Here is a 16,099-nt window from a genome sequence, read left to right as displayed (position 1 = left end):
TTATTCGGCTGTGCAGGAGTTACATCCAGGGGATGCGGAGATGCGCCTGGATTTTTGTCACGAGTTGCTAAGACGCCATTATGCTGACGGAGAATTTCTGTCCAAGATACTCTGGACCGATGAAAGTATGTTTACCAGGGCAGGCTGTTTTCAAACCCGCACGTAACCCAGGTAAAATGCTTTCAGCGGCGCTGGAAGATCAACATTTGGGCAGGAATTATTGGTAATAACATCATTACCTACGAGTTCAACCCGTCGCTTAATGTAAGTAATAATTTGCAAAATATTAATAACAAGCACCAGATATAGTAATTAAAAAATACTATGTTATTTACAGGGTCAGCAATACGCAACATTCCTACAGGATGTTCTTCCAGAATTCCTAAACGCATTGCCAGATAACGAACGACCCAGTTTCTTCCAGCAAGATGGTGCACCGCCCCACAACATCCGGCGGGTAACTGCATGGCTGAACCAAACCTACCCGGGGCAATGGTTTGGTCAATACGGTCCGATTCGATGGCCGCCTCGGTAAATATTAAAATTTTTATTACTAGTTTCATTAAAAAACGTACTTACTTAACGAATTAACTAATATTCTATGTTTTATTATAGTTCTCCGGATTTAACTCCGCTGGATTTCTTCTTTTGGGGATACCTCAAACAAGAAGTTTACCAGCAGGAGTCGGAGGATGTAGAGGACGTCATCGCCAAATTCCATGCGGCAACGGTGCTGATCACACCAACAATGCTGGAGAATGTTCGTCAAGACATCGTGACACGGGCCCATAAATGCATTGCAAATAATGGGTTGCATTTCGAACAACAGTAGACTTCCCTGGATGTAACTCCTCCACAGCCGAATAATGATAGGGGTGTATGTTATTATTGCAGAGCACTCTATTTATCGTTGTTTTTGGTATATCTAAAACTGTTGATAATCTCCTCGTACTCATTGTCGGATTTTCCTCAACTTCCTCTAGAATTCGTTCATGGTCTCGAACACCGCGTTGTGGTCTGCCTTCCCCGCGATGAGCAATTAATCTTCCTTCCATCCTCAATCGGAAATCCAACTGCACAAAAGCGTTTGCATTAGGATATCTTCGATTAGGATAGCGATTCGCATACAATATTTTATTTTTTTATATTTATTTAAATTCTGGAATAAAACATTTAAGTTCTTTGTTTTTACTTATTACTTAATTTTGACCGATTTATATCTTTTTTCGTTACTTTGTCAGCATCGTACGACAATTATTGTATTGTTTGTCAATTATTGTAGTTCGACCTCGAATCACTCGTTTGGATGTTGTAACTGTTCATTACCAAAGCGTTAACTACATCGATTTTATTTGATATTTATTGAACCTCGTCTAATTTCTACCTGCGTATCACCAAACCTTATGTTGGAAAGCAATTTCATTCTTGCAATAAATTATTAAATTTATACATAAACTGGGTTGGGTTGGGTTGGGCTGGGCGCGGCGGACCGACCGGGGGTGTGATCGATTGCCTGAGTGAGATTTACGATCTCCGAAGGCGTTCCCTTCGGCGTTTACTAACACGCTGGTGATCTTAAAACCGTTCTCCTGCGGTTATTATAAACATTTCGGAAAAATTTTATTAGAAAGATCGCTTCAGAATAATGTATCCTACCGTATAATGCTCTGATGCAGAAGATACGGGACACCCTGTATACCAACTCATCTGATATCTTGTAAAGCTATCATCCGCAATATAGACCCATCCTTCACCGAAGAGGACATCAAACAAAATTTAATCACAGACAATAAGAGGGAAGTTCTTGCAGTGAGAAGGTTCAAAAGGAAAATAGCCAAAGAAGTTAGTGGAGATTCAGGCTCACAAATAGAATTTGAATACAGAGATACTTCAACATTATTAGTTACGTTCGCAGGGACGGTAATCCCTAATTACATCAAATTATTTTTTAATGTAAGAAGAACCGAATTATATACAGCACCAGTAGTACAATGTCATAAATGTTGTCGATACGGACACACCAAGAAAATTTGCAAATCTAAATTAAGATGTCCCGGGTGTGCGGAGGAACATGAGTTCAAACAATGCACAAAAAAGGAAAACCCCAACTGTATTTTTTGTAAGGGTGATCATTTATCTACAGAGATGGGTACCCGTTTTAGTGAGAGAATTTGTCCTGAATTTACAAAGCAATCTACGATTAAAAAACTAATGGCAACTTACAACATTTCTGCTTTCGAAGCACTGATGGCGGTTAACAAGACCTCAGACAAACAGTTTGCTATTAATAGACTAAATGATGATATTAATTTTCCTAGGTTACCTTCTAACAGCCAGTCTAGCAGAGGTTTAAATACAAACAGTAACAAAGCGACTACACAATCTAAGAAAAATTTTACAATTAAGAGAGTAACCAAGTCGCATAATCCAGCAAGTTCTCCTAAACGTAGAAGTGGGACTCCCCCAGAACTTATGTTATTTCAGGATGGAAGAACACCAGAAACTCTAGTTAAGAAAATTCGTCCTACTGAGGAAGGTTTTAATAGAGCCGACTTAAAAGCTAATTTGGAAGAGATGTGCGACGCAGACGAAATTAATTATCAGGTGAATGAGAATGAGATAAGATCTCCAACCTTGTCGAACGATAGTTTTGTTTCGGCTTCATTTGTAGCACCATCTACCATTGTTTCTCGTGTACATTACACCAAAAATAACTCTACTTAGTTTAATGGATAACACAAGTTCAAGTATTAATGTTATGTTATTGAACTCCTGTAGTTTAAGCAGAAACAAGCCGAATCTTAGTCAAATTTTTTGGTAACTACTCCTGGTTTCAATGCTAGACATATCACAAGAACTGATGGGTATGGAGGACTTTCCATTTTGATTAAAAGAGGTGTACAAGCGACATGGCTAGACGATCCGATGGTGATCGAGGAGAGAATTCATTTTGCCAAGTTCAGGGTGGGAAGTATTACTTTTGTGGCGGGGTACATTCCTCCTGATTTGGGTTTCAGTATTTACGATTGGAATCAATTACTCTTGAATGTTACTGCACCTTTTATTATTTTGTGCGATTTTAATGCACACCATCCTTTATGGGGAAGTTACACTGTGAACGAAAGAGGCCTGGCTTTGAACGAGCTAATTGAAACATTGGATTTGACCGTGATGAATGAAAGAAGAGCAACTTTTTTAAATAGAAATAACAATGCCAGCGTTATAGATTTGATTGTTTGTTCATCGGATTTGGTGCGAAACGTTGTGTCAAAAACCGATTCAGACACTTTGGGAAGTGATCATTTTCCCGTCTTAGCTAGGATACTTCCTAGCAGGACTCCATTCCCTAGCAAATTCAAAACCCCGAAAACTGATAGGTTTAACTACAAGAAGGCAAACTGGACTAGTTTTTCAGAACACATTGACAACTGTTTAAAGCTGGAAACATCACCTTCTTACGAGGCATTGATAATGGCAATAAGGGAGGCGGCGGATTATTTCATTCCGAAGATTAAATTGAATGTCAAAACGAATTACCGTTGTAGATGGTGGGATGGTGATTGCACGAGAATCGTGGGACTTACAAAGATGGTAACCAGGCAGTTTATGACGTGTCCTAGCGAGATTAATTTTATCATAGTCAAGAGGTATATATATAGCTTTGAGTAAGACTTCTACTAAAAAAGAAACGAGAATCTTTCAAACGGTTCTGCGAATCACTATCCAGGGAGTCATCATTAGGAATGATATGGGGAACCATTAGGCATTACGACAGAGCCATTAATGGCACTGAAACACAATCATCTACAGACTTCGCATGGACCCGGGATTTTATGTCTCACCTTTGTCCGAGAGTGTCGAGAGTATGTACCTAATTTGGAAAAGGTTGCAACCGGTATAATTGAAGAGTCGGATATTAATATAGGCAAACCATTCAACAGAACGGAATTAGAGTTAGCTCTGAAATTTAAAAAGACAACATCCCCCGGGTCAGACAACGTCAGTTTTGCCATGTTAAACAACATTTCAGATAGTAGCAAAGACATCCTGTTGAACTTTAATAACATCTTGAATGGAGGTAATGTTCCTGATATTTGGCATGAAATACAGGTAGTTCCGATTCCCAAAAGGGGTAAAGACCCTAATTCAAGAGAGGGATATAGACCTATTTCCCTAATCAATTGTTCTAGGAAATTACTGGAAAGAATGGCTCTGGCGCGTCTGGAGTGGTGGATGGAATCCCGTTCGATGTTTGACGAAACGATGTTTGGATTTAGAAAGGGTAGGGGAGTGGCTCATTGCCTTTTCACGGTGATTAGGTCCATCCAGCAGGCGTTTTATCGAGGAAATATTATGATCGGGGTCTTCATTGACATTTTGTCTGCTTATGATAATGTAAATATCACCTTATTATTAGGAATGCTTAATCGGGATGGATGCCCTTCTTGTCTGGTTGCTCTTCTACGTCAGGTTTTAACCAGAAATATATATCGGCTCAAACATGACCCCAGCAAGATAGGAGGTAGAACCTCATACAGGGGTTTGCCCCAGGGAAGTTCTCAAAGTCCGATACTATTTAACTACTACATCAGAGGCATTAGTATTATAAATGAGGCGCGTGAAATAAAAACTGTTGTGTTCGCGGACGATGTGGTTTTGTTGAAGGAGGGGGGTTCCATTGAATTGGCAGTTGAGATCATGAACGATGCATTGAATGCGACAGCGAGTTTTCTCGAGGAACGTAATTTGAGTCTGGCACCTAGTAAGTCGAAGGCAATGTTTTTTAGCCGCAGGAGAAGACCTGAACTCATCCCTCCAATTAGGCTAAGGGGCGAAAATATCGCAACGACGGTGAACACGGTATACTTGGGTGTACATCTGAATGTGAGGCTGTCTTGGAGGGAGCATGTGAACTATATTGTAAATAGCTGTCAGAAGGCACTTAATCTGCTGAGGTCTCTTTCATCAACTAGATGGGGATGTGGTCCGATGGTTTCTGCGTTACTCTATAAGGCACTTATTCAGTCTAGACTGGAGTTTGTTACTTGGTTGATGTTGCCTGTCCCAGTTCTGGTGTTTAAGAAGTTAGCTGGCATTCAGCTCCAGGCAGCGAGGGCTATTACTGGTGCAATTAGATCTACACCAACTAATGCACTATTGGTGGAAGCGAATATTATGCCGTTGGATTTAAGGTTGCGCCTGTTAATGGATAAATATGTTGTGAAAAACCTTATGCGTAGATCTGGTTCGGTAGGAAATTTAATGGAAAATTTGAGCCAACTACATAGAAATGGTAGGGTGGCTGATAGTAGAGTAGCACTGATTATAAAGAGATACGAAACCCTGCTACCAAGAATAGTAGATATGCGACGCACTAATGTGTTGGACATGTTCAGAGTAGATTTTGAGGTGTATATGCATGCCCCCAAAGTGAGAACCGATTTAGTCTGTGCTAAACTTAGACAAACATTGCCTGCAGTTAGCTTTAACTATAATGCTGTATTTAATCGGAAGTTCAGTCGTCGTGGCCGGGTGCAAAGTTTATTTTTACAGATGCTTCGGTGACGGGGGATCCAACCAAACGAGTCCATTTTGGAGTATATGCGTCCGACTTGGAGTTGTCCTATTCCGGAAAACTGTCGGATCATGCTAACATATTTGTGGCAGAATTGTTTGCTGTATGGTGGGCGATGGACTATGTAAAGACAAACAGGGTGTCACCAGTGGTGATATTCACGGATTCGTTGAGTGTGATCCGTGCATTGGAGGTGGCCATGGGAAGAAAGACGAAGGTACATTATCTGGTGAACAAAGTTAAAGAACTTAGCTGGCAGTGTACTGTGGAAGAACTGAAGATTGAGTTGGCTTGGATTCCTGGCCATGTGGGAATTGTTGGCAATGAGAGGGCGGATGGTCTGGCAGCGGGTGACACTGGTCCATTGTATCAGATACGCAAGGACGTTGGTGACATTGTCTACGAACTAAAGAGGGATGTATTGGATTCATGGCAGCGGAATTGGGATGATAGTAGCAGATTCAAGGGCAGAGCCTTGTGGTTGATTAAGAGGGATGTCAGAGAAGGGGCATGGTATAAGCAATTACGTTCAGAATCTAAACACATGATTTCTACAATTAATCGCATGAGAGTGGGACATGGCATGTTTCCTGCACATCTGTACAGGATTGGCATGGCGGATTCGCCAAACTGCAGTTGTGGAGAATTTTGGGATCTTAACCACATTATTTTGGCATGTGAAACGTATGAGTTGGACAGAAGTAGAATGTTTGTTAAGCTGAGAAGGGAGGGCATTTTTCCTCCATATAATGTTAGTATGCTTTTGGCAACCAATAACGCTAGAGTTTTGAGAATGCTTTTTTATTTTTTGTGCAAGATAAGAATTTTTGTTTGATTTTATTTTAATGCAGGGATCACTGTTCGGTAGATGTTCATCCTTGCGAGGGGTTGACCCGGGGATGTACATCTGTCGCCGTTCGGTGGGTTATAGGCATAACGGTGGGTTATAGGTGCTTAAGCAAGTAAAAGTGGCTTGATGGGTTAAGGTAGTAGGGAAGGATCATTCCCCCCTTCCGGTAGTTCTGTTTATTTAAGTTGTCTCTGATCTTTGGAACTTTATCCCCCCACAGGGCTACCTAATGTGAGGATAAACTGATACAACAAAAAAAAACAAAACAAAATTGTGACTGGTGGTAAAAGGGCTATATAAGCCCAGACACCATGTGGATACCCCTGGTTTTAAGAAGAAGAAGAAGAGAATCTATTTTAAGATGCGGTATAAAAATGATGGGGTTTTATAAGAAAATTTTTCCCGATAGAGAACATATGTACATTATTATCTGTCAATTTGGGTTATGTCAAAAAATTTAAAAAAATCGTATCGATCTCATTTTGAGGAGTTAAGAAATTTATATCTAAAAGATATATAAAGATTTATATCTCAAATTAAAGCTAAAACAATCTATTTTAAGATGCGGTATAAAAATGATGTGGTTTAATAAGAAAAGTGTTTCGAGAAAGAACATACGAAATCATCTGTCAAGTAGGGCTATGTTAAAAAATGTAAAAATTTAAAAAAATTGGGTCTATCTCATTTTGAGGAGTTAAGAAATGATTTATATCTCAAATTAAAGCTAAAGTTATCTATTTTAAGATGTGGTATAAAAATAATAGGGTTTTATAAGCAAAGTTATAGTCCTAATCTAAATCCCAGTGTACTTGTCTCCAGAATGTTGAACGGAAGTCGACAGTCCTCCTTCTTCTTAAAGCCTACTACTGAACATGAGATTCTCCAGACGGTCCTTTCCCTACAGAATAAAAAAAACCCTGTTATTGAATGTTATTGACGTGTTAGCTATACCCTTTACTAATGTGGTAAATTGTTGCTTTACAAACGGCATATTTCCTGATGAACTTAAAGTGGCCAAAGTGGTCCCTGTTTTCAAATCGGATAATCCAGATGATTATAGAAACTATAGACCTATTTCTATACTACCTGTTTTTTCAAAAATCTTCGAATCTCTATTAAAAAGCAGATTTATTGAGTATATGGAAACTAACAAATTATTTAATGAAGCGCAGCACGGTTACAAAAGTCTACCACTTCAGCTCTAACTAGCTTGGTTGATGCTGTAGCACGTGCGTTTGGCGAGAAGGAGGATGTTCAATTATTGTGTTGTGACTTGTCAAAGGCCTTTGATTGCGTCCAACATGAAGTTCTGTTGGATAAACTGGAACATTATGGTATAAGAGGTCTACCAAATCAAATGATTCGTAGTTATCTTAACAATAGAGTGCAGTGTGTAGAGTGGAAAGGTCGAACTTCGGATGTTACTAATATTATATCTGGTGTCCCACAAGGATCAATTCTGGGCCCAATGCTCTTTATTATTTACATAAATGATCTTCCTATTAACATCTCAGCTGATGACATTTATATATATACAGGGATCTATAGATTATTTCACCACATACATTTAAATGTAGGTTATGTTAGTAATGGAGGTTATATGAGGCGTGTAGTAGCAAAACTCGCCTTATCCATTTTTTACAAAATTTTAGTTAGATATTGGAATACATTATTTTTATAAATTTCAACACATTCAATCTTAATTTTTTTAAAAAACATGCTATATACCCTTTTAAAATCATTTTAAAATTTTCTTGTCATAGCAAAACTCGCTATATTTATAGCGAGTATCGCGGCAAAAGTTGCCTTATCCAACCGTCCAACAGCAATAACGATTCACGATCACGTGAGCTAGGGTTCTGATACGCGGCCATTTTTAATTTAAATTTTTTAATAGTTTGTTTTATTAATAAGTTATTAAGCGTGTTTTTGGTGTTGTGTACAGGGTGTTCCAATTTCGATGTCCGCATAGGCTATCTCCGAAACTAAAAGAGATAGAAAAAAAGTAGCTTACATGTCATGATCTCGTTTTTCGAGAAAATGCTAATGCCGAAAACTCCGAACAGCTATCGTCTTTTGTTTTCGCCCTATCGGCAAAAACTGAAAATGTTGCAAAAACGACAATCGCGAATATCTCACTTATTATCAAAGATGGAGTATTATAAATAAAACATTATATGGGCAACTTTTTACGAAGAATTCAGTGGCGTAGGTAGAATTTGTTTCCCATCTTTTATTTTCGAGATTTTAGACGTAACTTTATTTTTTTAAATGGAAACCATAGTTGGCTATGACTTAAAATAATTTGTTATTTTCTTCTGATAACAAATATATATAGTTTGTGGGGTATATTTCTTATAGTTATTGAATAATTAACAAAAAATCATTTTGTTCCATCTAAATCTCATGTATGTATTTAAAAGTTAATGTTGCTATGGTGATAACCATACATACTATGATGGAATATAATGTATCAATTTTTTTTGTTCTTTCTAAAACTATTGCATGTATTTAAAACTTAATGTTGTTATGGTGATAACCATAACATGAGGGAAAGCATTGTTTCCAATTATTGCTAAAGTTTGTAGCAAGGACAGTAGAATCTAACAGGACTGCTACATCCATTGTATTTTTGTAGTCGACTACGGGTTGGTTGCCCGCACTCTACGTCACACTATTTGCCACGCCTGGTAACTGTCTATGTTTTTAGAGGTTATATGATATAGACATTAATACGTCTAAAAACATAAAACTTCAAAACCAATATGAATACGTCTAGGATATAACCTCTCACAGCAAACGCATAGATCATAACAACAGCTGAGCGTGGAAAATGGTGTGACATAGTTTGCGGGTAGGCTGTCACAACAATGGATGTAGCAGTCCTGTTAGATTCTACTGTCTTTGAGTTTGTAGTAGTATTTAAAAATTCACTAACAACTCTGGCATTATGTGCTGGTGCTCCGTCATATTGAAAATATATCATTTGAGACATATTTAGTGGCAAATTGTCGACCAAAGGCTCAATGTGCTGCCTTAATATATTGAGGTATTTCCCTTAGTTTAAGTTTTTATGGTAGATACTATATGCCAAAATTCTATTATTTAAAAGGGCACACCATACATTGAACCCCAATCTTCTTTGAACACTCAGAGACTTCATCGGTCCAGATAATTTTGAACAAACAGCAGATTATTTAATATTTTTAAATATCATATACAAAATTCTAATCTTCGATTAACATCTCCGGCACGTAAATAATGAGTTAGCCCCGCTTTGTATGGTTTATACTTATTTTTCTTTCATATTCGGGAGCAGCGGCTTTTGGGCCAGACGTCTTGTTGCAATTTCTCTTGCAGGTCATTTTGGTATGTTTTTGTATGTGGTTTGGGGAAGGACCAAATATCTATTAAATTTTCTGCTAACCGGCTGAAGGTTCTTACGTGCGGTTGTCTTCTTTCTGGATATCTTGTGAAATAAAATTCCGCGGCTAACGTCGCATTCTTATCTGATAACATATAGCATTCCATCATGTTACATTTTTCATAATTTTCGAAATTCATTGTAAAGTTTTATTCAGTTTTGTTATACTTTGACACTTAACATGCTGGTGCATCGTACCAGCACATAATGCCAGACTTGTTATCGAATTTTTAAATACAAACTTTGGCAATTATTTGATACATTATGGTCCATCATAGTATGTATGGTTATCACCATAGCAACATTAACTTTTAAATACATACATTAGTTTTAGACAAAACAAAATGAATTTTTGTTAATTATTCAATAACCATAAGAAATATACCCCACAAACTATATATATTTGTTATCAGAAGAAAATAACAAATTATTTTAAGTCATAGCCAACTATGGTTTCCATTTAAAAAAATAAAATTACGTCTAAAATCTCGAAAATAAATGATGGGAAAAAAAATTCTACCTACGCCACTGAATTCTTCGTAAAAAGTTGCCCATATAATGTTTTATTTATAATACTCCATCTTTGATAATAAGTGAGATATTCGCGATTGTCGTTTTTGTAAAATTTTCAGTTTTTGCCGATAGGGCGAAAACAAAAGACGATAGCTGTTGGGGAGAGGGAAGCGCCGAGCGTTTAGGCATCCCACCGTACCGCTGGGCGACGCGTGCGTGATACACATTCCGTGTGTGTGTTGTTCATATAGCAGACATATATAATAAGCGTAGAGCTGAGCAGTGTTTTTAGAAGTGTATCTTTATTTTGTTAACGATTAATAAAGTCAAAGAAACGAAAGGGAGTGTTTAAAAAGAACCTAACCAACTTGAGCTACGAAACATTGGTCCTTCGAGCAGGATTGTTGAAGATTACCTTCAGCAAACGACACGGAACGCGAGGCGTTCGAGAACGGAGAGAAGACAACAAAAGGCGACAACTGTCTAGAACCACGGGGGCGGCACAGTAAGTACCGATCTTCCTAAACTTTCCTAATCCTAAATAAAAAATAAAAACCTTCATTCGACGATTAATGTTACTGTTATCATTGTAATGGCGGATCAACTAGTTAGAAAACGTGCTGTGTTAAAAGCATCCTTAACACGATTTGCTAACTTCATAGCTAGCACGGACGAAACACGTGCTACGGAGTTAGAAATACGTTTGGAAAACCACCTAAAGGTACTTTCCGAATACGAAATAATACAAGATCAAATCGAGGAATTAAAGGTCGATGAACCTAATAACGAACGCGAGCGGGTCGAGTTTGAGCATGCGTACTACAAAAACGTCAGCAAAGCTAAGGAAATATTACAAAAAACGGTACAATTATCAGCTAATACGAGCACGTCAACATTTAACAACAACTTTGCCAGTAATTTAGATACAAATAACGTACGTTTGCCAACAATAAATTTACCTGAATTTAACGGTAACTATGAAGATTGGTACAAATTTAAAGATTCCTTCAACGCATTGGTTCACGAGAACAATAAGCTCTCTGAAGTGCAAAAATTTATTTATCTTGTATCATCTTTGAAAGATGCCGCAGCAGAAGTAGTACAATCATTAGAAGTTTCAAGTGAAAATTATCCTGTCGCTTTAGAGTTATTAAACGAAAGATTCGAAAACAAGAAAATCATTGTTAACAGCCACGTTCGCGGAATTTTCGAGTTGGAAAACGTAATAAAAGATGCACCGAAGTCATTGAGACAATTCTTAGACGGTTTTTTGAAGCATTTTCGAGCGCTAAAAGCTTTAAAATTACCGGTAGAACATTGGGATGTTCCAATGGTCTATTTATTAACGAAAAAACTCGATAATAACACGCGTCGTTTATGGGAACAATCAGTATCACAGGATATTCCCAATTTAAACGAATTTACGGATTTTATCAAAAATCGATGCCAAATTTTGGAAACTATTGCTCAGTCGAATAAAACTTTAGACAAGGACTATTCCAAACCCTACAAACAACGTGCGATAACAAACGTCACAGCTACGAAAATTAGTTGCGTTCAATGCAAGGCCTCCCATAGCATTTTTCAATGCGAAATTTTCCTTAAGAGGGCTATTATTGATAGAATACGATTAGCAAAGGATTTAAAACTGTGTACAAATTGTTTAAACTTAAATCATACTGTACAGCAATGCAAATCGAAGCGAAATTGCTTCAAATGTAGTAAGCGACATCACACCTTACTCCATTTGGAAAATGAGAACAGTGAAGCCCCAAGGACAGCCGTTACCTCTCATGCTGTTAACAGAGGAACTTATGTCATTTTATCGACTGCCACGGTCTACATAAAAAACGGAAATGAATTGGTTGAAGCACGTGCACTTATTGACAACGGAAGCGATACCAATTATGTTACGAAGGCATTCACGAGAAAACTGAACGTCACTGAGACAACCATAGACCCAATAACAATAGCCAGTGTGAATGGAGTTACCTCTCAGGTATCCAAACAAACAAACTTGACCATACAAGCAAAATACACTAGTTATCAAGTGAACCTACAGTTTTTGATATTGAATCGTATCACTGAAAAAATTCCTACCATAAAGCTAAATGAACAAGATCTAAAAATTCCTAAGGGTGTGAAATTAGCTGATCGAAATTGGCATACACCAGGTGATATCGATTTGCTGATTGGTGCTGAGATTTTCTATGAGCTACTTCTTAATGGGAAGATAACTCTGGGAAGGAACAGTCCTGTATTAAGAGAAACCAGGTTTGGGTGGTTGATAACTGGCCGATTACACCTAGACCGCGAAACAATGAACACTTGCCATTTAAGTGTAAGTAACCCGGTAGACTTGCATAATCAGTTGCAACGATTTTGGAGTTTAGATGAATGTCCTTCTGAACGAGTGCTGTCTTTAGAAGAGGAGCAATGCGAACAAAAATTTGTTGAATCTACCACAAGAGATGAAAATGGACGTTATACGGTGCGATTGCCCTTTAACGAAAAGATGGAACAGTTGGGAAACAACCTAGCAGAAACATTAAATAGATTCCAAGGCTTGGAGAAAAGATTGGGTCGCAATGCTATTCTGAAGGAAGAATACAAACGGTTTATGGGAGAATATGAAAGGTTGGGGCATATGAGTAGAATTACTGATTTAAATAGTGACAATTTGGAGGAGCTTAAAGGAGAAAATTCGTATTACATTCCCCATCACCCGGTTTTTAAAACATCCAGCTCCACAACTAAACTTAGAGTTGTATTCGACGCCTCTTCAAAAACTCCAGGTAAATTATCATTAAACGAAACGTTATTGGTAGGACCCACAATACAGAGCGAGTTATTTTCGATATTGTTACGATTTAGAAAACACAAAATAGCTTTGATTGCTGACATCGAGAAAATGTTTCGCCAGGTACGAATTTGTGAGAATCATTGCGATTTTCAGCGCATCCTTTGGAGAAACGAACCTACGGACAAAATTGGAGTATACAAATTATGTACTGTTACTTACGGAACTGCACCAGCAACATTCTTAACTACTAGGTGTTTGACAGACTTGGCTAACTCAAACTTGAATAAGCATTCTTTGGCAGCAAGAGCAATAATAAAGGATATGTACGTGGATGATCTTATCACAGGTTGTGACACATTAGAAGACGGTTTAGAGCTTCAAGAAGAAATATCCAAAATACTAACCAGTGGAGGGTTCAATTTAAGAAAATGGGGAAGCAATTGTATGGAGATCTTAAAGAAATGTACAAGTACAAATGCTAATGATAAACATTTAATTAAAGACGAGACAGATAACAAAACTTTAGGTGTTATTTGGTCTTCATCAGATGACACTCTACGATTTATTATTAACGCAAGTATCAAACCAACTGAAAGAGTGACAAAGAGAACTATTCTAGCAGGTGTTTCCAAGATATTTGATCCTTTGGGATTGGTAACACCTATTACGACTCAAACAAAGGTATTTGTACAGCAACTGTGGATAATGAGGTTGGACTGGGATGACGATTTACCGCAGTTTATTGTTGATGCTTGGAACCGTTTAAAGGGGCAATTGCTTTCCGTCTCGGAAATTTCCATTCCTCGACGAGTACTTGTGAACAAGCCTGTGGATGTTCAACTTTGTGCATTTTGCGATAGCAGCGAGAAAGCATATGCAGCGGCCGTTTATGTGAGATGCGTTACGGATGATGGTAGCATAAAGATTTCTCTACTCTGTTCTAAAACGAGAGTAGCACCATTGAAAAAAATTTCAATCCCACGTTTGGAATTATGCGGTGCATTACTATTAGTCAAATTGGTAAACCGCATAAAAAATGATCTAGACTATAACATTTCCAAACTATTTTATTTCACTGATTCGACAATAGTACTAAACTGGCTTAACGGAAATCCGACAAGGTGGAAGGTATTTGTTGCCAATAGAGTGGCCAAGATACAAGCCCTCAGCAAGATTACTGATTGGTACCATGTCGCAGGAAGAGAAAATCCTGCCGATATTCCAACACGCATTAATGACATAAGCAAATTAAATGAATCTATATGGTGGAGTGGTCCAAAATTCCTGTATGATTCTCCTGAAACCTGGAAGGTAGATTATGATGTTGATACAACCGAAACTAAAGAAGAAAGGAGGCAAGCAGTTACACTTACTTGTGAACGAACAGATGATTTGTTGACTAAGTTTTCATCACTCAACAAATTAAAAAGAGTGATGGCATACGTAATGAGATTTAAACAAAACGCATCACAGCCATGTAATGTTAGAAAATTTGGACCCCTAGATTCTGATGAAATAAATAAAGCATTTATAAAAATTATATTGTTGGCACAGCGTGAGTTTAGCTCCGATATAAATGAACTGAACACAAAGGGTGGATTGTCCACGTCGAGTAAATTAAGGTCATTGTCACCTTTTCTTGATTCCAATAACATATTACGCGTTGGTGGTAGATTAAAAAATGCTGACATACCGTATGATTTTAAGCATCCAATACTTTTACCAAAAGACTGCCCATTAACGAGATTAATTGTCTGGCAAGAGCACAATAGGCATTTTCATGCAGGAGCGTCAACCACTTTGGCTGCTATTCGACAGTCCTTTTGGCCAATATCTGGGAGGAATACCGTTAGACGTGTCCTACAAAGTTGCATTGTATGTTATAAATACTCGCCGAAACATGTTCAATTAAAAATGGCAAACTTACCTGAAACTAGAACAGCGATAACCTTACCTTTTCAATGCACTTCACTGGATTTCGCTGGTCCTTTTGAGGTTAAAGAAACTAAATACCGCGGCAGACGAATGCTGAAAATGTATGTTTGTGTTTTCGTTTGCTTCTCAACAAAGGCTGTTCACTTGGAACTCCTTTCGGATTTGACCTGTAAGACATTCTTAAATTCCTTAAAACGATTCGTCGCGAGGCGCGGTCTCCCACAGCAGCTTTATTCAGATAACGCCAGAACGTTTGTGGCTGCTGATAAAGAATTAAAATTAGCTTACAGAGCCATTACAACATTCTTTCGGGATGATTTAATAAATGGCTTCTTGACTATGCATTCTATAACTTGGAAATTTATGCCTCCACGTGCTCCACATTTTGGTGGCTTGCATGAAGCAGCGGTAAAATCATTTAAACGGCATTTTAAAAGAGTAACATCCGGAGCTACATTAACGATCGAAGAATTTACGACATTATTGTGTCAAATAGAAGGTATCCTAAACTCCAGACCTTTATATCCGCTTTCAACCGATCCCAACGATTTCCAACCTTTAACTCCTGGTCATTTCTTGATCGGTCGCCCAATTAACGCGATTCCTGAGGTGGATATATCAGACGAACTGCCAAACCGATTACGAAGTTATGAAAAATTAAAACGTCTTCAGCAACTGTTTTGGAAGCAGTTTCAGCGAGACTATCTCACCACTTTGCAACAAAGAGGGAAATGGGCCAAGGATACCGCACAATTGGATGTGGGTGACATCGTGTTGGTAAGGCAAGTAAATTCACCATCTCAACATTGGCCACTGGGACGAATCCTCAAATTTCATCCCGGCAGCGACAAGCGAAGAAGAGTAGTGACCGTTCTGGTGCAAGGAAAAACCTACGTCAGAGCAGCAACTGATGTCTGCCCACTTCCTAAACAGAGTGTTGAAATGGAACATTCCAAGGCGGGGGAGTATGTTGGGGAGAGGGAAGCGCCGAGCGTTTAG

The 16,099-nt window shown here is 38.1% G+C and overlaps 1 protein-coding gene and 1 long non-coding RNA gene across 2 annotated transcripts; both read left to right on the top strand.

Moving 5' to 3' along the window:
- Positions 1–158: 158 nt before the first annotated feature.
- LOC111417835 (uncharacterized) lies at positions 159–1,181 on the top strand. The gene is made up of 3 exons (XR_011642190.1): positions 159–264; positions 338–531; positions 616–1,181. It is a non-coding gene; the product is annotated as an uncharacterized lncRNA (long non-coding RNA).
- Positions 1,182–10,954: 9,773 nt separating this feature from the next.
- LOC139432423 (uncharacterized) lies at positions 10,955–16,099 on the top strand. The gene has a single exon (XM_071200946.1). The coding sequence runs from the start codon at positions 10,955–10,957 to the stop codon at positions 16,097–16,099; it is 5,145 nt and encodes a 1,714-aa protein (XP_071057047.1).

Source organism: Onthophagus taurus, unplaced genomic scaffold (assembly GCF_036711975.1).
Source record: "Onthophagus taurus isolate NC unplaced genomic scaffold, IU_Otau_3.0 ScKx7SY_15, whole genome shotgun sequence".
Lineage (NCBI taxonomy): Eukaryota > Metazoa > Arthropoda > Insecta > Coleoptera > Scarabaeidae > Onthophagus > Onthophagus taurus.
The sequence above is the reverse complement of the archived record's forward strand: the minus strand, read 5'-3'. Positions and strand labels throughout refer to the sequence as shown.

What these genes read in the sequence shown, in the direction of transcription:
- LOC139432423 (XM_071200946.1), top strand. Translation starts at nt 10,955, where the DNA reads ATGGCGGATCAACTAGTTAGAAAACGTGCTGTGTTAAAAGCATCCTTA.